Source organism: Mya arenaria, chromosome 9 (assembly GCF_026914265.1).
Source record: "Mya arenaria isolate MELC-2E11 chromosome 9, ASM2691426v1".
NCBI lineage: Eukaryota > Metazoa > Mollusca > Bivalvia > Myida > Myidae > Mya > Mya arenaria.
In genome coordinates, this window is record NC_069130.1 from 59,596,794 (window position 1) to 59,623,968 (window position 27,175).

General features: G+C 35.4%; 1 protein-coding gene across 1 annotated transcript in view; it reads right to left on the bottom strand.

The window, feature by feature from the left end:
- LOC128246226 (uncharacterized) overlaps nucleotides 1-11,809 on the bottom strand; it is a 34,540-nt gene extending 22,731 nt beyond the window's left edge. Inside the window, exons 1-2 of the mRNA XM_052964419.1 lie at nucleotides 11,795-11,809; nucleotides 10,690-10,774 (exon numbers count right to left, since the gene is read on the bottom strand). Of these exons, the coding sequence (XP_052820379.1) occupies nucleotides 10,690-10,774; nucleotides 11,795-11,809 (100 nt within the window). The remainder of the gene's footprint in view (nucleotides 1-10,689; nucleotides 10,775-11,794) is intronic.
- Between the last annotated feature and the right edge of the window lie 15,366 nt (nucleotides 11,810-27,175).

A 27,175-nucleotide genomic window follows, 5' to 3' on the forward strand; every position in this document is an offset into this window, starting at 1 on the left:
TCAGTTGAGAAAAAAAGTGCTGCTTTTTTATTTCAACAAGGAAATCGGCAGAAAATCAAATTGTATAATATTGATCAAAACACTCTATAATCATCTGTACTTTACTATGAATTTTAGCTCATATCCGGAAAACATTCCATTCAGAATGACAAAACATCTATTAGGTATCGGTTTTAGCTGAAGGTGGGTGCTGCACCCTATCTGTCCTTTTTCAGTAGCACCCTTCCGCCCTCATGAAGACCAGCATGGGTACTTTTGCCTTTAAAGAATTAAATGCTCAAGACTTTCAAATATTGTGTTTGTGTTGTCTAAAACTTATAATTAGATTATAAATACATACACTCTTTACATATCTGGTAATTGAAACCTAATATTACTTCAATAAATCACAATGTCTAACATTTTCTGCCAAATTTATAATGTTCAAATTCTCCATATCCCAATTTAATGTGCCCTTTATACCTTTAGCACCCTGTCCCTTTTCTGCAGCACTCTGTCTTTTTTTAAATCCTGGCTAAAACCCTAAGGTATTTCAAATTCTGGATGGAGCACTGCGTATACAAGCTTACATGAATACTTCTGACAAAAGGCGAAAACGAAACTTGCTAAGGGATTAATCGCTGAATAATACCGACCAATTTGCATCGACTGATGTATTACGCAAAATGCACAATGCTTTAAGAATGATAATTTATTTTCAATTTGTTATTGCCACACAGTTACTTGAATAAAAACACTTGAATGTTCTTCATTACCAACACACTATGTAGTGGCCATAAAGATCATTCAAGTATTTGTTTTTATTGCTACATTAAAGTGAAACACATTTTTTTGTGTTTTTTTTTTATTATTTGTTATCCTTTATTATGCAATAATTATACATTCATCAATAAAAGCCCTAAATTATCAGCAGTGCGATTTGTTATGTCGTGAAATTATTCAGTCCTGTAACATTTTTTGAGGCCCTGTAACATTGATCAAGCAACAAGACTTCGTGTCCTGTAACAATTTAAATTTTCGCAATGACTTACTGTAGGTTAAGCCTTCGACTGAACTTTCATTGAAAGGCGGTTTAGTCTTCAAGACAGTTGGCAGCTGCCATATCATTTTATGGTATGCGTTCATTTAAGGATTAAAATTCGACATGTTGCATTTTATTGGGGTATGGTATGCAATGGGGCTGTTCAAACCATACCCCAATAAAATGCAACATGTCGAATTTTAATACTTATATTTACATTCATTTAATTCTACATTTCTGCTAAAATAAATTGATTATTCAAGAGCATTTTCTCTTTTCTTTCTCTCGTTGTTCTCAACAGTGGGTAAATTAGAACAGCTATCGTAACCTAATTTTATACGACAATGAATGCACAGATAAAACAGTTCCTTATTTATATGTTTATTTTCTATCTTTTCAAGGTCAAGAATATTATAAATACGTATTATTGCATACAATGTGTGTTTTCGGTCCGTTATCGTGGTGTATTAAAACGCAAAAACTCGGGCGTTATCGGTAGAAAACGTGCATTATTTAGTAAATTCACGTGTCGTTAATGCCCGTTTTTTTTGTTTTACATATGCGCTTTCAGGCCCCGCATCATAACAATGAAGGCTGAGCGACCTGGTTTCTGACCGAAATTGATCAACGATGCGAACTTTTGCACAAAAACATATTTTAGAATATATAATGTAGCTGCATACAAATACCAAAACATGAAATAAACAACAAAAGTCATATAACCTACATATTTTCTGCTGAGTTGTCTTTTCCTGACAAGCTGATTTGTTTACCAAATAGTTTTTTCTGCAGTTGTTTTTACTATTAAATGCACTAAATAATGTCTAAAGCGACTAACTTCTCCGAACTTTAGTTATTTCTGTTGATTTTATTCAGAACATACGACTTATATGGACATGATTCCATTATGTCGTATGCAAGAACAAAGATATTTCAAATATTTTCTCTGATGCTGAAGTAGTTCTGGCTTCCATAACTTTAATGTTGATATTTATTTTTTTGATGTTTACAACGCATTAAAGTTATGGCGTAACCCCCATAGTAAAGTCAACCAGAATCAATTTAGTGTGATGATGCAATGCAATCACATGACCATGATGACGTCGATGGATTCTATTTATAGCATCGGATTCACATTGTTCATTTAGTTGAATCCAATTGCAGTAAGGCTGTAAATACCTTTTGATAAGTAAAAACAATTTATTTATTCCAAATTTGTTATTAGTTATTTATTAATTATTCGAAATAGAAAAAATAACAGCAAAATAAACACTAGGTCACATGGGTATTTTCTGAAAATCTTGGTGTCACGTGATTAAATTTGAACACAACTATGACCTAGATAAGGAATGCTTGTAATAGGATTTATTAAAATGCTAAATCAACTATCTTTAAAGCGTTTTTTGGTTTTGAAAATGAGTTTGTGAACTACATTTTACTTCATTAACCTATGGATACAGCTATTTTGTCTGTACAATGCATACAAGTGAAATAACAGCGTGACATAAAAATGTCACGAATTCTGGTAGGGTTTGGATACGGCGTTCTCTTCAGCGAACACATCCAAAAAGGTAATATATAACGTGTTCGCTGAAGTTCTTTAGCTAATGCTGAAGATGCTGTACATTTTATCAAGAACATGTTTACAAAATTTTCAGGCTTAAATTAGATATCAAAACAAATCATGGTGAAAGTAGGACTGAATAGGTAATTAATTGATTACCCAATAGGTATTGTGTGTAAATAATCCCAGTAATCCAGTCAATTTTCGAAAAAACAACACTTTCAAAACGAATGAACACTGCAAAAAATGGCGTCGAAACAAAATGCAGCTGCCGAGTTATGTTGCGGCCCGAATCGAGCTTAATGTAAAACTTTTTTCAATGACATCACTCATGACGTCATACAAGCACCCGTTATAGAGGTTATTTTGAACTAACTGTTTTTGCATTTTCGTGACATTTAACAGCATTTTTAAACACAAACGTTTCTTCAACTGTTCCATCCATCATGAAATTATCTACATTAAAATCAATCAAATTATCGTTGCTTATTTTGTTTTAACTGCTTTACTGCAGATTACAGTTTTGCTTGTTGCCAATAATACAACGCTTTCATTAAAAAAAATAGTTCCGTAGTAAATATACCCCGCCCCTTGGTATTATTGCGCCTAATGACAGGACAGAAGTATCGAACAAACGCATGCGATATCGATGGGAAATGCCATTGCACTTTATACAGAAATAAAGTGCAATTGATAAACAACAACCATCGTTAAGGAATGAAGTGTGAATGTAAATATGAAAGTTTGAATGCAATTGTCAGCTCAAGAGACGCTTTAGTTCACATTCATGTTGAGAGAGCAATCGAAGTGCTTAATTGTTACCGAACATAAAATCTGTTACAAAAATGGACAAGAAAATGCCCTTTCCGCCCTTTGCAATCTTCAAAGATCATTGATCAACGATGAAATATCTTAGGATATACTGAATAAATGTGTTTATAAATGCATACACCAATAGTATTTTGTATGAAACCTTCTATTTATTAAATTGCTGATGAAAAGGTAATTTTGTAAGTATGGATTGGCTGCAAGGTACAAAGTATGGCTTCTGGTTAATTGCTATCCCGGATTGATTAACCTGCTCCCCTTTTTAACGTTCAAACTATGAGTGCGCTTCAGCTTCATGTTTTAGTCAGTGTTGAGTTGAACTTTTCGCCTTAAACGACGGGTATATCTGGTTGGTCACAAACTTGTTTGGATCTGCACGCCATGATATTGACAATGCATTAACTTTGGGACCAAACTGCTTCGTTTAACAACTGTCATTTGGGGCAAGAGATGGATTTCACTATTTCTGGCCAATTATCTTTATTAAATTCATTTATCTTGTCCTGTTGTTAAAACATTGCCATTTTTTGGTTTTCACATTTAACTTTGCCATTTGTTTTAAAATCGAGTCGTCTGCATTCCTAGGATCACACAAAATGTCAAAGTTGGTAAAAATTTGACTTCGAGAACTTGAAATGAGTGCAAAGGTGTGTAGAACCGCACCGTTTGATGCTTAAAATGCGATTTGAGTCCAGGTTCAGTTGAAAAACCTGGTGGACAGACAGTTAAACTGGGAAAACTGACACCGACTATCAGATTGAGCTAGTTTTGGGTGTAGTTATATAGAGAGGACTATTCGAAAGTGTTTTGTCACAAAAAAACAACATAAACAGGTTTACTTGACTGTTCTCCTTAGATCAAAGCACTGAAATTGGTGGAAGACTGGGAGGATTGTATAGTGGGTGTCGAGGGTAATGAAGATGTTCATTTAATGAACATATGGTATCCATATAATTTCGTATGATGTTGGTAACATTCGCGACTGTCTGAGTTAAATTTTGTGTTGAAAACTCCATCTTATTTTGGAAATGTGGCGAAGAAAGGTGCACACATGCACTTGTTTTTTTTTTTGGTGTAACGGAATATACCTCTTAATCTTAAATATGAAGGGGCACTTCATAACCAATATTGCATACAGGTTTAAATAAGCGATAAATCGCCTGTAATTGTTGTTAAATTGACATGTTTCGTAATGGATGTCGTCAGTGCCGACGTCTACATTTTCGCGATTGTTATCCAGAACTCAGAGAATTAAAAATACTAAGAGACTTGGATAATTGTATAATGGTTGTCTAGACTAATTTAATGACGTAAAGCATTGAAGAGGTGATTGTGGGATATATGTGATATGCACGAACAATCTGCGCTATGCAGATGGAGGAGTGCATAACGATGGGAACATGGTTGCAAGTTTTTACGAGTCTCAATGGATGATGTATAGATTATTTGTAAGTCAATACATTTTGCAACAACTTCTTCCATACTGTATTATTGCATGCATATCATGCATCATTCACAGCTTACTACTTGCAACATCAATTGACAGATTGTTAGTGAATATCACTTGTTGTTTGCAGAATTCACAGACCAATCGTCTTTACACCAAATTGAAGTTTTAAATATACTTAGAGTAAACCCCAGTAAATTTCGAATTGGAAAAATGCACTAAAATGCCAAAAAGCGATGTGATAAATCAGTTAGTAAGATTCAATGCGTTGTACACAACGATATCTATTTTATGTAAGTGTTTGACATTTTTTTTTCTTGCAAGCGTATCATCTTGGTTCTAGTCCCTTTAACATGTCAACCCTTAATAAGTAAAAATAAGTATATATTGAGTTTGATTTCGTGGAATTGTTGGTTGATATATATTTTTGGTTGATATATAGACTTTTGTGATAAATGATCATGTTCGAATCATTTTTGGTCTAGAAAGTATTTTTAATATTCTTTTTTTATTGGGGGGGGGGTCTTGGCAATAGGGTGGGTCCTGTCAACCTAACTGCCGCCTTTGACCGTACTATAATGGGTGATATAACATGTTTTTGAAATGTATTTGGTCAATAAACATAAACATATCTTACAAATGATTCAGTTGTGTTGATTTGGCCATTAACAATCCGATGTGTGGTGAAAATTACCCCAAAGACTTGTGCGTGTATATAGTCGGTAAAATAACAAAACTGATACAGGGCAATTATTCATATCTTTTTAAGTAAAGAACTGTTTCGCCTTAACTTGTTTTATTTAAATAATAAACCCATCATACTTTATATCACCTTTATAAGTTAACAACGATGCTTTTAATCACATTGTACACATTAACATTTTGTATACGATACCTCTGTTATAAATGTAATATTATCATTTCTATACCCCGGTATTGTCCTCTGATATTATGTGTTTCGTATTGTTTAACCTTTACGAAGTCAATTTAATATTCATATCAACGAAGGGTCATGTTACCCTTTTAATTAGATACCGGGTCACCAGTCAAAGTGTGTTATTCATACGAAAAAATTAACCCAGAGTGCGTAAAATCCCTGGATACTTAAAATTACTGATACGAGTAGTAAAAATCACTCTTGTCATGAATTAAACATTCGTAAAAGATTACAAATTTTACTGCGGTGGTGTTGTTGTAGATGTTGTTGACGTAAATGTTGTTGGTGAGGTTGTAAGGTGCGTTTGATGGAAGATCTGTAGCCGCCATGATCTACGCCATGCACAATTGATTCTATTTCAAAACGACCATCGTGTCTCGTTAAAACAACATATTTTCCAATCTGAATCGAATAGTAAAATTTAACGAATCTGATTGGCCGATTATGTCGTTTTAACGAAATATCTTAGTCGTTAAAACGAGATACTTATTTACTTAGTCGTTTTTACGACATGTGTTTTTAGTTTTAACAGGTTACTAAGTTATTTTAACGAGATACGTAGGTCGTTTAAAAAAGACACGTACGTCGTTTTAACGAGATACGTATGTCGTTTTCACGAGATACAAAGTCGTTTTTAGGAGATACTAAGGCGTTTTTAAGATACATAAGTCGTTTTCACGAGATATATAAGTCGTTTTCACAAGAAACATTAGTCGTTTTCACGAGACGAGATACATTAGTCGTTTTCACGAGATACATTAGTCGTTTTCACAAGATACATTAGTCGTTTTTACGAGATACATTAGTCGTTTTCACGAGACGAGATACATTAGTCGTTTTCACGAGATACATTAGTCGTTTTCACATGATACATTAGTCGTTTGTACGAGATACATTAGTCGTTTTCACAAGATACGTTAGTCGTTTTTACAAGATACATTAGTCGTTTTTACGAGATACATTAGTCGTTTTTACGAGATACATTAGTCGTTTTCACAAGATACATTAGTCGTTTCTACGAGATACATTAGTCGTTTTTACGAGATACATTAGTCGATTTTTCAAGATACATAAGTCGTTTTCACGAGATAAATTAGTCGTTTTCACAAGATACATTAGTCGTTTTTACGAGATACATAAGTCGTTTTTACGAGATACATTAGTCGATTTTTAAAGATACATAAGTCGTTTTCACGAGATAAATAAGTCGTTTTCACGAGATAAATTAGTCATTTTCACGAGATACATAAGTCGATTTTACAAGAGACATAAGTCATTTTCACGAGATACATTAGTCGTTTTCACGAGATACATAAGTCGTTTTCACGAGATACATAAGTCGTTTTCACGAGATACATAAGTCGTTTTCACGAGATTTATTAGTCGTTTTCACGAGATACATTAGTCGGTTTCACGAGATAAATTAGTCGTTTTCACGAGATACATAAGTCGACTTTACAAGATACATAAGTCGATTTCATGAGATACATTAGTCGGTTTCACGAGATTCATTAGTCGTTTTCACGAGATACATTAGTCGTTTTCACGAGATACATAAATCGATTTTACAAGATACATAAGTCGGTTACACGAGATACATTAGTCGGTTACACTAGATTCATTAGTCGTTTTCACGAGATACATAAGTCGATTTTACAAGATACATAAGTCGGTTACACGAGATACATTAGTCGTTTATATGAGATCATCATCATCATCATCATTATCATCATCATCATCATCATCATCATCATCATCATCATCATCATCATCATCATCATCATCATCATGTGTATCATCATCACCACCACCAACACCACCATCATCATCATCATCATCATCATCATCACCACCACCACCACCAACATCATCATCATCATCATCATCATCATCATCATCATTAAAAGTTGAACGATAAACGAAATATAGATATTTACAGAAAATGAAATTCAGAGAGCGAGGTAATGTCCATATAAGGCCATACTCTTTTTTCTTATTTGTGCTAAGCGTCAACCTTAGTTGTCGGAAACTAGATATCTAGAAACATTCGCGAAAAAGATGAATAAAAAAGTATTTACTCACACAATAGTGAATGCATCATTGCAGATGTTTTAATGAACAGGAAATCGTAAAACAACAAACAAAGACATGTTACGATCTTTCACATCTTGAGATTTGAATTTTTTCAACACAATAGGATGCTTAATTAGTGTGCCAGGTAATGGCGTGTGCCAGGTAATGGCGTGTGCCAGGTAATGGCGTGTGCCAGGTAATGGCGTAAGCCAGGTAATGGCGTGTGCCAGGTAATGGCGCTTAACTGGATTTTTTTGAAACAGTGATGAGAGAAGGATATTCGAGCCAATTTGAAATGCATACCAATTAAGGACATTTTAATCATTCTATTGGACACTCACGGCGCTAGGTTTGCTTGCCATGCAGTTGCTCCTCACATAAACACGTTACCCGTATTCAATGTTACCCTTTTATTGAGTTTTATATAACCCCAAAAGGAAAATCGAAGTGATACGAACGAGACAGTGTTAAATGGCAAAATGATTGATCAGGGTCACTTGACGCTTATTTTTTTACTCATTTCATTGGGAATAAGAGTCTACTTCTGTACGGAACGTTTTCGTCTTTTAAAAGGCATCGGAAAACGAGGTAAATTCAGTTTATTTTAGCTAACTTTTTTCTCACGGAGCTCGAACCCAAGGCGCACGCGGATGCTCAATAAACTTACAAAATGGCAGTGTCTTACAGAACAACAGTCCAGTGCATGTTGGATACAAATGAGCACTATTTTAAGGTAAGAATGGTCTTGTGGTTTAAATTTCCGCAAAAATTTCTCAAAGTATTTATGGGTTTGATCCTCACCATTCATGGCCTCTCATTACACGATGCTGATTTCTGCACAGAAAACGGACTCGAAAGTGATTCATAAATCAGTCCCAACATTTATTAATCTCTATAAGCCTCTTCGGAGCCTGCATACAATTTGAGGTTTAACCGCTAGTTAGTCTTTAAACTCGCCATGGAAATAAAGGTCTAACGGGGTGCCCGTTTTTTAAGGGTTTACGACCATTGAATTATGGTTGAAAACGATCGGTTCTAAAAAAATCGGTCTCATTAGCGGGGTGGTCGTGAACACGGAGTGGACGCATTTAGGGTTTTTACTGTAGTAACTGGCAGTAATGAAGCTCTGAGACACTAACTAATACTGGCGAACAAGACCCACGCTTTACAAGTTGTTCTAGTACTTAAGGTTTACTCTCAATATCATCTAAATCAGTGTTTACACTTGAACAGTGCGATACCATTGTCGCTTTTCGTGACGTTTTTGAAATTGGAATACAATTTAATCTGTTGAAAGATACTCAGTCATGTAATTTTTGAATCCATATCAAAAATACTTATAGAGACTACCTCTTTTTAAATGGTCATAAACAAAACACATTAGACCAACTAAACATTCATGCCCTTAGTTGGTTTCGGTTTATTTAATAAATAAGCTTAAAGACAGAAACTCGAAAGCACAAATTCGTGCTATAAAAATGTAAAAAATAAAAATATAGTAAGTGACTAATATCTTAAACAATGAGTATTTGCATTGAAAGCACATAAAAAATTAACAACAATTTTCGCCAGTCTCTTTTTGAATTATATCTATGCGTTTTCTTTCGTAAAGAAAGCATTATTTTAGTACTTTGAAATGCTCTTCCATGTGTTCAATAGAATAAAGATATTGCCAGGACTTTTTTGAACAAAAAAGGTTAATCAATAGGTAATCACTATGTGGTCTCAGTAAAAGAATATTAGATTTGATTTATTATTTGTTATTGTTGAAATATGTACAAAGCTTCTTTCTATATAATTGGCAAATCATTCTCCGAGTACTGGACAATTAAATGTCAAACGGAAATTGCTATTTTAGCTATATTTGTACATCCAATCACAAAACAGTACTGACAAGCATACAATTCGTTGCATCCATTATCATTTCTTCTTTTATTCTTTACCTATAATTTATGAAACAATACAATTTAAATAAGAATAGTTCGCTTCGTAATGCTGTATATAAACATTTTCAACAGCGAACGCCAGGTGTTTATTATCATTCTTTATCGGATAAAATTGAAAATATCATGTTGATTTGTGTCTGTCCCCGATTTCTGTCCAAATATTGAGTCCCTTATACACGTATACACGCCTATTAAGTATGGAAGGAAAACAATAGTGTGTCATTTAAAATACGTATATAAGACAGTGACATCATTACATGTACCTCCTATTATTTTCATAACGTATCCGAGAGCACATAGAAACAATATAAGAGCTATTAAAATTGCGATGACGTCCCCACGAGCACATGACAACACTATGCAAACTATTTAATTGAGGCGACGTCTTAACAGCGCATGACAACAATATGCGAGCTTTTACATTTCGATGACGTCTCCACCAACACGTGACAACAATATACGAGCTATTCACACTTCGATGACGTCTCCGCGAGCACGTGACAAAAATATACGAGCTATTCACATTTCGATGACGTCTGCACGAGCACGTGACAACAATATGCGAGCTATTCACATTTCGATGACGTCTCCACGAGCACATGACAACAATATACGAGCTATTCACATTGAGGCGACGTCTCCACGAGCACATAACAACAATATGCGAGCTATTCACATTGAGGCGACGTCTCCACGAGCACATGACAACAATATACGAGCTATTTACATTGAGGCGACGTCTCCACGAACATATGAAAACAATATTCAAGTTATTTACATTGCGACGATTATTACACTCGAACGCGAAATCACAGTATGAGCTACTGTCATTGTGATAAAGTCTCAGTGAAGAACAAAATACAGGCTACTTACATTGCGATGACGTCTCCAAAGCGAGAAACGGAACTGTCGCAATCAAAGTTGCAAGAAACGTGTAAGCTCTCATCTCCTTAGATCCCTGTCAAGTAAAAGAAAAGCAAAATCAATACCTATAAATGCTTAAAGCTCGACGTGTATCTTTATGATTGATGCATTGTGTTTAATTTTGCATTTTATTCCATGCCATTGTCTTAACGTGTGTTCTACCCTTATACACGTTGTATTTTTGTATCGAATACTTGCACGTTCAACACATGCATGCTTTTAATGGTAGAGTCTTAGTAAATGCAAACTATACTTAAAAAAATACAAATCGAATTATGAAGTCACTTTTTTAAGTTCAATTCTTCCAGAGCATTGGAAGGTAAGTAAGAATGAAAAATAAAATCCTCGCGTTTCAGAATATATATGCGATCAATATTTCCAAGAATTCAATCGCCAATTTCAATCTTTATTGCGGTCATACTTATTTGTACGGATACTTATCAGCACTTTTTCAACCAGGCAAGTGTACAATGTACGAGTTTAGAATGACGTGTATGATGACACGAGGAATGTGACTAATGCGAGAATCAGCCAGCCTACATATACAAGTATCAAGTGAATTTTCACAAAAGACTTTTAAACTCAACTGCAACGTTTACGTGTAGTTCCTGTTAACGTAGATGTCACAACCTATGATATGGTAGATAGATAGATTGACGTGTGTAAAATGTGGATCACACACGTCATGCGACAGTATGATCAAACACCTCTTGTTTCACACATGATGTGTCTAAACTCAACGATACCGTACTGGCTTCTACAGTTTTAAAAGTTCATCAGTTATTTCACCGATGAAACAAGTTTTGATATTCTCAAATTACAGTCAATATTTTCCCAAAATATGTTTTAATTTATATGTATGTGATGTCTTCAGCGAAAATGAGTCCTGCAAAGGAATATACGAACCTTTCTGTTTGTGATTAATCGAACCTCTTAAGCAAGACAATAAGTAGCTTTTCGAAAATTTGTTGTAAACAATCACATATTAAAGTTTATTAATTATTTGCTTATCAATCACCTGGTTAAATTTAGTTTTCCATATCAAAGTGAATACCTCAACCGGAGTCATTTTCGCAGACGACAACACATGTACATACGCACACAACAAACACTAGTTCAAGCGAAAACAAGTTTCAAAAACAATGTGTACTTTTATGGAACAAAAACAATACAATTACTATATAATTGATAAACATTGAATTGTTTTATATATTTTAGAAATTGCAAAACACCATCTGCGCAAAAAGTAGCAAGAATATAAGTATCAAAATTTTAATATTATCATAGTTTAAACTATTTATTTTATTTTATTTTAAACAGAGTTTAGCCACAAAACAGTTGCAACAAACACAAACACGGTTAACTACATTGCACTTGGTTTGACAATATAGCCAATATCTCTTAGATATGTCACATTACCCATTATGTTACAACATAATTTTAAAAAAGTTCATAAAATACAGTAACTATTACTTTGAAGTATCCAATACGGAATCTATCACCTGCCTGCTCTGCTGGAAACGCTTACAACTCGCAGGTATGAATAAAGGAGTCACGTGGTCTGGTAGAAAAAAGAAAGAAGGCTTTGAAATGTAGTTCGTGTGCCAATTAACCATACAAATTGTCGGGATAGCCACACGACTATTGACTACTCTTCTTCTAATCTAAAATAAACCGCAAAACACAAGTATGAACGAATGATTAGTCTCTCGATGTATATATACAAATATATAAAGGCTAAATATTGTCCACCAATAAGTACACATAGTTGCTTAAAGAGGTGTTAATAAGCAATTTGGTTTATCATTAACATTTATTTTCATTGCCATTCCGTATCAATTGATAAACAGAACTAACAAGATTGCTAAGGTCGCTGTACCTTTTCTAAACAAAGGTGCTTCGAAGTTAGAAAACCGGTTTTCTTTTGTTTGTTTTGTTGCCTTTGTTTGTGTGATAATAAATATCAAGATAGGACAGATTACATTGCGTACAGAAAGGTCATTTTCTCTCAATTGTCTTTTGCCCCACAAGTAGTTCAGTGGGTCATTACAAGTATGCTCTCTTGATGGCTGGTATGTTTGCTATTGTCTTCTGCGATACAGGCCGCCCATCATCCAACAGGAACTGGTCGAAAGCAGATACACTGAAGTGTTTTCTATTGATGTTCGTAAGTACATATAAATGCAGGATTGCGAGGGTTTACCTTCAATACAATTTACTAGTTTATTAAGTTCGTATTTCTATTTTGGTTTTCCTGTTTTTTGAAAAAAAAAATGAGTTTTTATCTCAACGAAAAAAAAAAGCCTTGTAAGCATGCAATGTTATGTGTAAAAGCAATTTCTCCTGTAATTATAACTGAAATGTATACTTATAATTAAAAAATCACTTTTTGGTTGATACACAGAACTATTGAACACTACACAAACAAAATTTTAAAAAATCATTCATTAGTATCAAATTAATATCACAATTTCAATACCTCTTCCACATCCATTGTAGTGTTCGGCTGATAAAATCGTTGTAATTTAAAACGATAATTTAAGAATGTCACTTGAATTGTATTTAGTGTCCCTAGGAGCCGATAAAAAGAGAAATTATTCTGTTTACTTGTCAAAGCTAAGGACACTGAATTTTAAATAGGTCTTCTGCTTTCCAGCGTAAATCCCAGGACGACAGTATGCCATATTTAGATGAATAAACATCCACTTGCAAGACAAGCTAATCAAAAGTTATGATGTTCGTGAGTAATGCTGTTGGATCCACAGGGACAACTGTATGAAAAGACATGCACTTGATATTATAAAGCAGTCAGTAAATTATGTAAAACTTTAGAAAATTGAAATAAACATCAACACAAAAATGAAGAACGAAAAGGAATTTACCAGAACATCCGACAACAAGAAAAAGGAGATATAATAATTCGTAAAAGAAAATGTTATACAGTTTGATCTTATGCATAGGCTACCATCAAAGCACACCCATCCCATACTTGCTACACTTTCCTCCAGAAAGAACCGTGAATCTGTCCTTAAAGTATTCCGGAAAACCAACGGCACATATGTCATTCAATTTTTTTTTCATTAATTGAGGTTGTTATATTGTTTTATAAATATCGGTCTGTCGATCAGGCGGCCTCGTTCCCGAGGGCCGTAGAGGTAGCGGTCTGGCGTCCTTGCTCCCGAGGGGCGTGAAGGTAGCAGTCCGGCGGTCTCATCCATGGGGTGGTTAAGGTTAGCGGTCTGGCTGTGTCGAGTCCGAGGAGTGCGAATGTAGTTTGCCAACTTAACGCCGATAAGTCTGGAGGCCTCTCACTTCGATCCTCACTTTTTAATAGTTAAAAGTTATTCAACGGCATGGCTTGATCGAGCATACTTATCATAAGTTAACCTAGCGACCTTTTTATTGTATAATGACGGAGCAACATTACAATTTGCATTGAATAAAGTGCAAAAATTATGCGAGCTTTATACGGAGCTTTTCCATGGCATTTTCATGATATTTTTATTTCATAATTTACCCCTCAGACGTCTTGGCCGCCAAACCGCTATATTCACGCCGCTAGGCCGACAGGCCACTTACCTCGCTCCGCTAGTCTGCCAGTCCATTAAGCCTCCATTTCCTTTCAGCCAGGCTGCTTAATGCACTCTTAACAAAGTACAATTAATTTACTCATTTGGACCACAATCTTCAGCCGCTAGACCACCAGGCCGCCAAAACTAGACCGTTAGGCCGCCAAATCAACCGCTAGTTCGCCAACTTAACGCCGATAAGCCGGGAGGCCTCTCACTTCGATCCTCACTTTTTAAGAGTGTTGCACAAGTTATTCAACGGCATGGCTTGATCACGTATACTTATCATAAGTTAAGTTTCCGGAGGAAGGGTCGGCCAATTATATTTGCTAAGCGGAAATAATCTTGCACAGTCTTGTTTTGAGATCAAAATATTAAAAATCCGAATCCACATATGAAGACCGCTTCGCATTACCACAATGTTTTGTGGTTTAACAAACAAAGATGTATGAAGTTTTAAATGAAGACATTTTTTATGATCGTATAAATATCATAATTGATAGAAAATTATATTCCGCGCGTCCGAACTGAAATGAAAAGGTGCATAAGAAGCAGTGTTTCGGAGTTTTAAATGTGATAAAGCCAGATATGCCCCTCGTACAGCCAATCGAAACAGTCCCTCGTACAGTCAATCGAAACATTTCGTTTACGGTATTATAATTAAGATGGTTAGAGATATGTAAGGAGAAAATGGGGTTAGAGAAATAAGTGGAGATGAGAGAGGGAGAAGGAGATTTAAAGAGAGATAGGGAATAATTGTAAATAAGTTCTGTCTAAAATATAGCAAGTCAATTAGGGTTTTCTCATTACATGCGCGATACATGCGCGATGTCAGGTAATGTATCTTAGAGTCCCTGGAAAAACAACAGAAATGCCAGATCTCATGCACAACCACACGTTCAAGTGGTGACACCGAAGCCCGGCTCGAAACCGAGCATCGCCAGATTTATTCCATATCCAATCTACCTTGGGGAATATTTGTCATAATAAAACATTTATTGGATTGAAAGATTACATTCACTAAATACAAAGAGCAACCTTTATGTAACAATGACTTCTTTTTGGAGTTTTGTTCTGGAGTAATAAGTCATTTAAATTGTGTAAATTATCATCTTCTAGGGAGTAATAAATATTTTTCTGCCTTCTGGTATTTGTGTCAGTCTACTTTAATTATTAATAACTAATTCTTTAAATAACTATACTAATATTATAACAATACTTTTCTGTCGCACGTTCGGTCATTTTAATGGAAGGTGCGAACTATGGCAGTGATAAATGATACGCTTAAACGCATAAAGAGATCTTGAAGACCGTTTTCCCTGGTTGCTGTATAGAGGACAACAAGAGTGGATAGTGGTAGAGGACTGCAAAAGTGGATAGTGGTAGAGGACTACAAGAGTGGATAGCGGTAGAGGACTACAAGAGTGGATAGTGGAAGAGGACTACAAGAGAGGATAGGTGTAAAGGACTACAAGCGTGGATATTGGTAGAGGACTACAAGCGTGGATATTGGTAGGGGATTACAAGAGTGGATAGTGATAGATGTCTACAAGAGTGGATATTGGTAGAGGACTACAAGAGTGGGCAGTGGTAGAGTATTACAGGAGTGGATAGTGCTAGAGGATTACAAGAGTGGATATTGGTAGAGGATTACAAGAGTGGATAGTGGTAGAGGACTACACGAGTGGATAGTGGTAGAGGACTACATGAAAGGATATTGGTAGAGGACTACAAAAGTGGATATTGGTAGAGGATTACACGAATGGATAGTGGTAGAGGACTACAAGAGTGGATATTGGTAGAGGACTACAAGAATGGATAGTGGTAGAGGACTACAAGCGTGGATAGTGGTAGAGGACTACAAGCGTGGATATTGGTAGGGGATTACAAGAGTGTATCATGGTGGAAGATTACAAGAGTGTATCAAGGTAGAGGACTACAAGCATGGATAGTGGTAGAGGATTATAAGTCAATTCCCAAATAAGATCAAACAGAAGAATTGAAGAATAAAAATAATATATTAAAATATTTCCATCTCCATATTCATGGGTTTAGTTGTTTAAAAAATATCTGCAGTAAAGATACTTTAGTAAATTAAATCAATGAAATTGAATGTCTTATCTTAAATCTTAATACCAATACAGAAAATGGCACAAACTGGTGCTGTATAATTTCTTCACTTACTTTTTTATCAATCTGGGCTACCTACAGTATTTCGACTACCGTTACCCCTTGAATACAACAATTTTCAATATAAAGAAAATATAAGCGTACTTTGTGGTTACTTTTTTATTTTTTATTAAAAAAATACAGGGATATTCTCATTGTGACACATTCTTCAAAGACTCAAACCATTAAACCCATCCAAAAATGGAAACATTGTAAGAAACTATGTTATAGCGCATGTTAATGTTTCAAAATTTATTACCTTTTGGTGGTTCTACTACAAGAGTAAAAACGTCATTGGTTAAGTATCTAGGATATGATCGAAACTCAGCTGACTTAGGTTTAACGTTTCGGTTTAAGTGTCAGTCTAATGGCAATATCAGATAATACATGCTTTAGGCCAAATTTTACAAGGATGGCCACCAAAAGAAAGAAAAGAAAAAAAGAAAGAGAAAAAACACCAACATACAAACATATAAGTGTTTGATAATTATATTTTGAGGCTACACATGAAAACACACACATGCTCACATTTACGCATGTATACAAACATATATATGTAACACTTAAACAAATCCTGATAGAGCGGCAGCAAGTGCATCGTTTCGTTTGGACATAGATTCGCTAGGTTCCTGAAAGTACTAATATTATTACTTGATAGACAGATATACATTTGTTAATAGTGACAAACGATCTGTTTGTGTATATGTATTCCTTAGACCCATATATAAAGGATAAATACATAAAAACTGATTTCAAATTTAAATATTGTTTTAATGAGATGCATTGATGATAATGACAATCAACGAGGGTTTGAACTAAATGATGGAAATATTACTATGCAGAGGAGCAATTGTTTTTTACTTATTAAATTGTGGATGTTATAAAACCAAAAAAGGTTTAGCAGAACAAACACTTATGAGAAACAATAGAATATTTCGAAATTAAAAATAAAGAAAATGTAAATTAAAACTAAAGATAATGTTATTTTTACACATAGGATAATGATAGAATTTATTTACTTGATTTATTAAAGGTTTCTGGTCCTCTTTTGTGAAACTGGACTACATAAACACAGCATGTGAAGTTGTGCATGCAATTTTGTGTCGTGCATATCTCTCAGGGAGCCAAGTTCAGATTTATGGACATTGACTTTGAGAAACTATGCCATGTAAGGCATGCAATATTGTATCACGCATATCTCTCATAGAGCCAAGTTCAAAGTTATGAACATTGACTTTGAGAAATTATGTCATTTAAGGCATGTAATATTGTGTCGCACATATCTCTCATGGAGCCAAGATCAGAGTTATGAACCTTCACTTTGAGAAACTATGTCATATAGAGCATGCAATATTGTGTCGCGCATATCTCTCATGCAGCCACGTTCAGAGTTTTGGACATTGACTTTGAGAAACTATGTCGTAAAGAGTTTAATGCATTCTTGTGTCGCGCATATCACTCATTGAGCCATGTTCAGAGATATGGACATTGACTTTGAGAAACTATGTCGTAAAGAGTTTAATGCATTCTTGTGTCGCGCATATCACTCATTGAGCCACGTTCAGAGTTATGAACCTTCACTTTGAGAAACTATGTCATATAGAGCATGCAATATTGTGTCGCACATATCTCTCATGGAGCCAAGATCAGAGTTATGAACCTTCACTTTGAGAAACTATGTCATATAGAGCATGCAATATTGTGTCGCGCATATCTCTCATGCAGCCACGTTCAGAGTTTTGGACATTGACTTTGAGAAACTATGTCGTAAAGAGTTTAATGCATTCTTGTGTCGCGCATATCACTCATTGAGCCACGTTCAGAGTTATGAACCTTCACTTTGAGAAACTATGTCATATAGAGCATGCAATATTGTGTCGCACATATCTCTCATGGAGCCAAGATCAGAGTTATGAACCTTCACTTTGAGAAACTATGTCATATAGAGCATGCAATATTGTGTCGCGCATATCTCTCATGCAGCCACGTTCAGAGTTTTGGACATTGACTTTGAGAAACTATGTCGTAAAGAGTTTAATGCATTCTTGTGTCGCGCATATCACTCATTGAGCCACGTTCAGAGTTATGGACATTGGCTTTGAGAAACTATGTCGTAAAGAGTTTAATGCATTCTTGTGTCGCGCATATCACTCATGGAGCCAAGATCAGAGTTATGAACCTTGATTTGGGAAACTATGTCATATAGAGCATGCAATATTGTGTCGCGCATATCTCTCATGGAGCCACGTTCAGAGTTTTGGACATTGACTTTGTGAAACTATGTCGTAAAGAGTTTAATGCATTATTGTGTCGCGCATATCACTCATGGAGCCACGTTCAGAGTTATGGACATTGGCTCTGAGAAACTATGTCGTAAAGAGTTTAATGCATTCTTGTGTCGCGCATATCACTCATGGAGCCAAGATCAGAGTTATGAACCTTGATTTGGGAAACTATGTCATATAGAGCATGCAATATTGTGTCGCGCATATCTCTCATGGAGCCACGTTCAGAGTTTTGGACATTGACTTTGAGAATCTATGTCGTAAAGAGTTTAATGCATTCTTGTGTCGCGCATATCACTCATGGAGCCACGTTCAGAGTTATGGACATTGGATTTGAGAAACTATGTCGTAAAGAGTTTAATGCATTCTTGTGTCGCGCATATCTCTCATGGAGCCAAGATCAGAGTTATGAACATTGATTTGGGAAACTATGTCATATAGAGCATTCAACATTGTGTCGCGCATATCTCTCATGGAGCCAAGATCAGAGTTATGAACATTGATTTGGGAAACTATGTCATATAGAGCATGCAATATTGTGTCGCGCTTATCACTCATGGAGCCAAGATCAGAGTTATGAACCTTGATTTGGGAAACTATGTCAAATAGAGCATGCAATATTGTGTCGCGCTTATCACTCATGGAGCCAAGATCAGAGTTATGAACCTTGATTTGGGAAACTATGTCATATAGAGCATGCATTCTTGTGTCGTGCATATCACTCATGGAACCAAGATCAGAGTTATGAACCTTGATTTGAGAAACTATGTCATATAGAGCATGCATTCTTGTGTCGCGCATATCACTCATGGAACCAAGATCAGAGTTATGAATCTTGTTTTGGGAAACTATGTCACATAGAGCATGCATTCTTGTGTCGCGCATATCACTCATTGAACCAAGATCAGAGTTATGAACCTTGATTTGGGAAACTATGTCATATAGAGCATGCAATATTGTGTCGCACATATCTCTCATGGAGCCAAGATCAGAGTTATGAACCTTCACTTTGAGAAACTATGTCATATAGAGCATGCAATATTGTGTCGCGCATATCTCTCATGCAGCCACGTTCAGAGTTTTGGACATTGACTTTGAGAAACTATGTCGTAAAGAGTTTAATGCATTCTTGTGTCGCGCATATCACTCATTGAGCCACGTTCAGAGTTATGAACCTTCACTTTGAGAAACTATGTCATATAGAGCATGCAATATTGTGTCGCACATATCTCTCATGGAGCCAAGATCAGAGTTATGAACCTTCACTTTGAGAAACTATGTCATATAGAGCATGCAATATTGTGTCGCGCATATCTCTCATGCAGCCACGTTCAGAGTTTTGGACATTGACTTTGAGAAACTATGTCGTAAAGAGTTTAATGCATTCTTGTGTCGCGCATATCACTCATTGAGCCACGTTCAGAGTTATGGACATTGGCTTTGAGAAACTATGTCGTAAAGAGTTTAATGCATTCTTGTGTCGCGCATATCACTCATGGAGCCAAGATCAGAGTTATGAACCTTGATTTGGGAAACTATGTCATATAGAGCATGCAATATTGTGTCGCGCATATCTCTCATGGAGCCACGTTCAGAGTTTTGGACATTGACTTTGTGAAACTATGTCGTAAAGAGTTTAATGCATTATTGTGTCGCGCATATCACTCATGGAGCCACGTTCAGAGTTATGGACATTGGCTCTGAGAAACTATGTCGTAAAGAGTTTAATGCATTCTTGTGTCGCGCATATCACTCATGGAGCCAAGATCAGTTATGAACCTTGATTTGGGAAACTATGTCATATAGAGCATGCAATATTGTGTCGCGCATATCTCTCATGGAGCCACGTTCAGAGTTTTGGACATTGACTTTGAGAATCTATGTCGTAAAGAGTTTAATGCATTCTTGTGTCGCGCATATCACTCATGGAGCCACGTTCAGAGTTATGGACATTGGATTTGAGAAACTATGTCGTAAAGAGTTTAATGCATTCTTGTGTCGCGCATATCTCTCATGGAGCCAAGATCAGAGTTATGAACATTGATTTGGGAAACTATGTCATATAGAGCATTCAACATTGTGTCGCGCATATCTCTCATGGAGCCAAGATCAGAGTTATGAACATTGATTTGGGAAACTATGTCATATAGAGCATGCAATATTGTGTCGCGCTTATCACTCATGGAGCCAAGATCAGAGTTATGAACCTTGATTTGGGAAACTATGTCAAATAGAGCATGCAATATTGTGTCGCGCTTATCACTCATGGAGCCAAGATCAGAGTTATGAACCTTGATTTGGGAAACTATGTCATATAGAGCATGCATTCTTGTGTCGTGCATATCACTCATGGAACCAAGATCAGAGTTATGAACCTTGATTTGAGAAACTATGTCATATAGAGCATGCATTCTTGTGTCGCGCATATCACTCATGGAACCAAGATCAGAGTTATGAATCTTGTTTTGGGAAACTATGTCACATAGAGCATGCATTCTTGTGTCGCGCATATCACTCATGGAACCAAGATCAGAGTTATGAACCTTGATTTGAGAAACTATGTCATATAGAGCATGCAATATTGTGTCGCGCATATCTCTCATGGAGCCAAGATCAGAGTTATGAACCTTGATTTGAGAAACTATGTCATATAGAGTATGCAATATTGTGTCGCGCATATCACTCATGGAGCCAAGATCAGAGTTATGAACCTTGATTTGGGAAACTATGTCATATAGAGCATGCATTCTTGTGTCGCGCATATCACTCATGGAGCCAAGATCAGAGTTATGAACCTTGATTTGGGAAACTATGTCATATAGAGCATGCATTCTTGTGTCGCGCTTATCACTCATGGAACCAAGATCAGAGTTATGAACCTTGATTTGAGAAACTATGTCATATAGAGCATGCATTCTTGTGTCGCGCATATCACTCATGGAACCAAGATCAGAGTTATGAATTGTTTTAGGAAACTATGTCATATAGAGCATGCATTCTTGTGTCGTGCATATCACTCATGGAACCAAGATCAGAGTTATGAATCTTGTTTTTGGAAACTATGTCATATAGAGCATGCATTCTTGTGTCACGCATATCACTCATGGAACAACGTTCAGAGTTATGAACCTTCCAGAAACTATTTCAATTTCTTTCCGGCAACTTTCACGGAATTAACTAAACATCATAGTTTTTTGTCTGCTACAAGATAATCATCTTTGCCATGTGGACAGTATTTGAATACAGAGCCCACAATAATAAAAAATCTCATCAGCAGAAAAGCCATCACTGTCTGTAAGTTGATGGTCAATGGAGTTAAATGGAGGATGGCTATCTTCCTCGGTTATGAAGAATGAGCCAAACAAGGACTATGCCAGGAACAAGTCAGAAGCATTGGACCTGAAATCACAATTTAAATTTGAAACAAGAGCACTTAAAAGCAATCAACAACCCTTCATTGTTTTTGATTGTAAAATTAGTATTTATGTTTGTTATAATTGAGGTATTTACTATAATCATCATTTATCTGCCTACAGCTGAAAAGTTGTAACGGTAGGACCTTTTGCAAGGTAAAGCAGCGACTATGAAAATATTTTGACTCGCATTATTTTAGAGTACAAATAAATACCAACATATGTATATGTGATATAAGGACATTTTGGTTTCCTGTGCTTAAACCGTCTACCAATGTTCGACTTCTTTTTACGAGGCATGCTGAAGGGATCCGCTTATAAATGATAAGAAATGAGTACAAGAAGTGGATGGGGCAGCCTAAACTACAATTTATAACATAACCACAGACATGTGTCTATTTTTTGACTACATAAGAAATATAATTATGCAACAACAAAAAAGTAAAAAATATTTGCCAAGGAAAAACATTAAAAATGGGTGAAATATGGCTCTATTATTTTTTATGCTGATTTTTGATCTGTCTGTAAGGAGTATATTATTAATTCCATTAACTATGATATGTTAATACCATTACATAAACGAAATGGCCAAATTGATATAAGTATGTGTAAAATAACGAATAAAACTTATCCATTAAATAGCAAATACCGCCATTTTGTGCGGATATCACCCATCCTAATACGAAGGACTTGCCCCTTGACTTCAAAAAAATGGTTGTAATATCGAATAATATCAATTGTAGGCCTTTAAATAACACCTGCGGTAAAAATCATTGATAATGATTAAAAAAAGTTATAGAGGATGTTTGTTTATTTCAGTGTAAGATCGTATTTTATTTCAAAAGTGTCATAGAAAAACATATTTTCACGAGTGGGGAAGTTTCACGATCTTACACTGAAATAAACGAATTTTCTGTTTCTTTTATGCTTATTTTTGGAGTTTTATTAGTGTTTTTTTTTTCATTTATTTCTTTATTACCTCCTTTTTTGAAAATGGTGTTATTTACGCCGCTACCCCTGGGGCGCCCCTTACGCAAAATTATAGCTGTCAACTTTTCTATTCCCGGTTTGTTGAGAAGAAGATCTCTGCTATTCATTCTTATAGTTTATTATTCGCTCGTGTTTTTTTGTGTTTTTTTTAGTGCAAAGCTCTTATGAACAGTAATCAATAAGTTTTATAAGTGCACATATGTTCCAAAAAACTAATGAAAAAACTTTTATTTTAAGTTGGGCATGAATACATAACCAGATTACTACGCAGCCATTTAATGAATGAAAAATTGGAAGGTCAAATGAGTTAGCAAAAAAAATGCGGATACTCATTGGATTTTAAACAGTTTTCTTAGTTTAAGACTGCATGTGTTTCATGATACATGAATATTCAGTCACCTTACTCTCAGAGACCAGTCTGCTTCGCTTGAAAACAGGTTTGTTTAACCGGTTAAGAGTGAATGCCACGCTAGTATTAAACGGTAAGTTGTTAATTTCCAAATATATATTTATTTAAACTTATAATACATTTCTTTAAATTTTAAACATTTTATGCCAACATTTACTGGTTCAAAGTGACGTGTTCTGTTTTGATCAAGGGGAATTAACTACAAAGGAATATTAAAGTAGTTCTGAAAGTTGATATTTTTACTCTTTATTTTTTTAAATTTTCACTGTTGTTATTTCACTGTTAAAAACCCATATATCATCGAAAAGCATGAAAGAAAATGAAATATTTAAAGTTTACGTCAAATTCATTATATTTATTTGGGATGAAAATGATGCTTATTTTATTGTCCAGTTTTCTCTTCTTGTGTTGTATTTGGAGCTAAATCTGAAATTATACAATATTTTTACTCATATTCATTTGATTGTATTTTTGGACAATATCTCTTGCATGAGGCTGTCTTTAAGAGAGGTACATAGCCGGGTATAAAATGAATAAAATACCGCATCTTTTTCGGGTCAGAAAAAAATAAACAACTGGGTATTTTCCGTTTCGAATGATAAAAAATCATTCACCACAAAATGCGCCATAACGGGGTTTGGTAATGGGAAATTAAAACACGGTTAAAAAGGCAAAACAAGCGTTTTAAATTTGAAAACGCGCTTTTTTCACTACTTTATGACCGGAAACTTTGCGCGATTTTATCATAGGAGAGCGATAGAAACCGAGTTATATGCTTACAAGATTACGTAAAAAACTTGATGTTCTGAAACATTTAATATCTTAGCTTTGCTTAAAACTCATTAAACGTGATATTATTCGAACGTTACATATACTAAAAGCCATGTATCCAGCCTGGGTTAAAATATCATAATACGCTTCGCACTGCCGGGACGAGCCAGATTTGCCAACAGACTGTTCTGAAATCTATAAGTCGAGTAAAGAGATATGTCTTAGTTCACATGGAAAGAATGGTGTAGTAGTTTTAAAAGTATGCCACACTGTTAGGCTGTTAACATCACGCTGCCAGGCTGCCAAGCTGCTAACTTAACGCTGCTTAGCGGCTGGGCTGCTAACTTAACGCTGCTTATTTGCCTGGCTGCTGAGCTGCTAACTTCACGCTGCCACGCTGTTAGGCTGTTTACTTCACGCTGCCACGCGGCCATGCTGCCAGGCTGCTAATTTCAAGCTGCCAGGGTATTGGGCTGCTACCTTCAAGCTTTTATATGCCAGGCTGCTGGGCTGCTAACTTCACGCTGCTATGCTGCCAGGCTGCTAACTTAACGTTTCCAGGCTGCTGGGCTGCTATCTTCACTCTACCAGGCTGCAAGACTGTCAACTTCACGCTGTCACGCTGTCAGGCTGCCAGACTGCTAACTTCACGGGCATGGATTGGTGTGGTTCTAGCGGCAAGGACGATGATCAGCAATAAAAGTGTCTAGGATGTTATAATGTTCATCTTTGTTTAATCCTTAATTTAATTGTCCTTAAATTCTGCTTTACAAACTGAAGGGTTATATGCGATGAACATTGTATACTAAAATATATTAACATGTATATGTACTTCTTATTGTCAAATATGTCCGTTATAGTACGTTAATGACGTACTGATTGCTCTTGTAGATAAGCTGTACATATGCTTAATTAACATTTCCTATGTAATATGGTGCCTTAATGCTTGTCAGTTCGCAGCTGCCGAAATAATTGTTTAATGAAGCAAAAATAATAACCAGCTCCTTATGGCCGTGTGAACAACTTATTGAAGGATCAAGACAGGATCATTGATCGAGTGGTCACTGGCTGAATAAATTATCATTTAAGAATAATCTGAGTGCGAAAAAATAAGTGGCGGTTCAATTGAGGAGATGTATGTATTCACTTACTTAGGATAGGTTTATGCGGAAAAAATCAAAGCGCAGATTTCACTGCCAGAATGTAGCTAGGCAATACATCGTTGCTCATGTTCGTCAAAATGAAGTCCAGAATAAACATGAGTGTACGCATTTTGAAGCAAAGAATGTTAGCGCAGCTGGTTAAGGAGGCAGGAGATGAAAAACCGGCCAGAAACTGACGCGACAACATTTAAATCATAGTTCTAACGAATGGTTTTGTTTTGTTACTCAGCGAAAAAGTACATGATCTGACCTGAAAATAGGAATGATAGTCGTACATATTTACGTCAAATAACTAATCACACACCACTAACATCGTCATTGATTGAAAACAACTGCGAAAATTCTTTAATTTTCTCACTGTTCATGCGTTCCTTTCACTCCATATATTGTATGTATGCAGTTCTGTATTTTCAAATGCTTATTTACTGTGTTCAATATTTTCTTAAATAAATACTGGTTAAACCAACATCTGCGAAAAGTTGGGAGCATATCAGTGGATTATTTTAACTAATCCATTAACAACTACTTTTCTCGACGAAGACAAAAGTAATGTCGATAATAAACTCTAACATTGTCACGGTATGATAACGTACACAGGCTTTTGCGCAATAAGTTTGTGCAAACAGGGTTATTCTATACATTTACTGTCCACGCTTTTTACGTGTACTGTGCATGTAAAACATTATATTTTGATATCCACGTTAACTTTTATCAATGCATTTGTCAGTTTATCCTTCTTTGAATTATATAAAACTGATATTTGTGTGATTGAATTATGCCTTTTTAGAAGAAGATAGTTGATTGTTTGTTCAATTGTTTTGAGATATTTGTTTGATAAGATAATGTGGCAAGTCTCATTGTTTTGGCGATAAATTAAATTTAACTGATATCGCATATCTCTGCAAAATATATCATTTACAGTGTATATCAAATCACAATAGTAGCGTCATCACGGTGTTTCTTTAAATCTATAATTCATGCAAAAATATTAAGATAGTTCATCAAAATCCATTAAACATTGAAATAGCCTCGATGTTAATATCTCAAATGCAGCAACAAATCCTTGTGTTGGATGGCTTACCTTAAAGTTTATTATCTAGATATTTACTTCTGTTGAAATTTAGACAGCCGCTGGGTTATAAATGGATAATATAAGTAAACAAATGCCGCTTAAAACAATTATATTACAGAACCATTTGTTACTTCATGTTTGATCAACTCACCCACAATATAAGTTTATAAATGGACTGTTACTTGCTTTTGATTATATCAAACATATAGTATTTCCTGCGTCATATAGTTGTTTATGTTCTTGTCATATCTTAAAAAAATCGGAAATATATACGTGTGTAAACGTACTTACTATTCTATGCAAAACATGCTTAGATAAAACACTGAAGAATTGTATGCTTTGTGATGAAAATAGATACCAGGACTTTCCGTTTAACACTGTTTAATGATAATAATCTATGCTTCATATGCCCTTGATGTTTATGTAATGTAATTTCTATATCTATATCTATATCTATATCTATATCTATATTTCTATCAGTATAAACACTCTCTTCCACTTGCCCCAAGTAACGATTGAATTCGCATTGTGTACGTTCCCACACCGTGGTCGGTCGATTTCTACACTTACTCTTTAGTGATGCTCGGTATATAA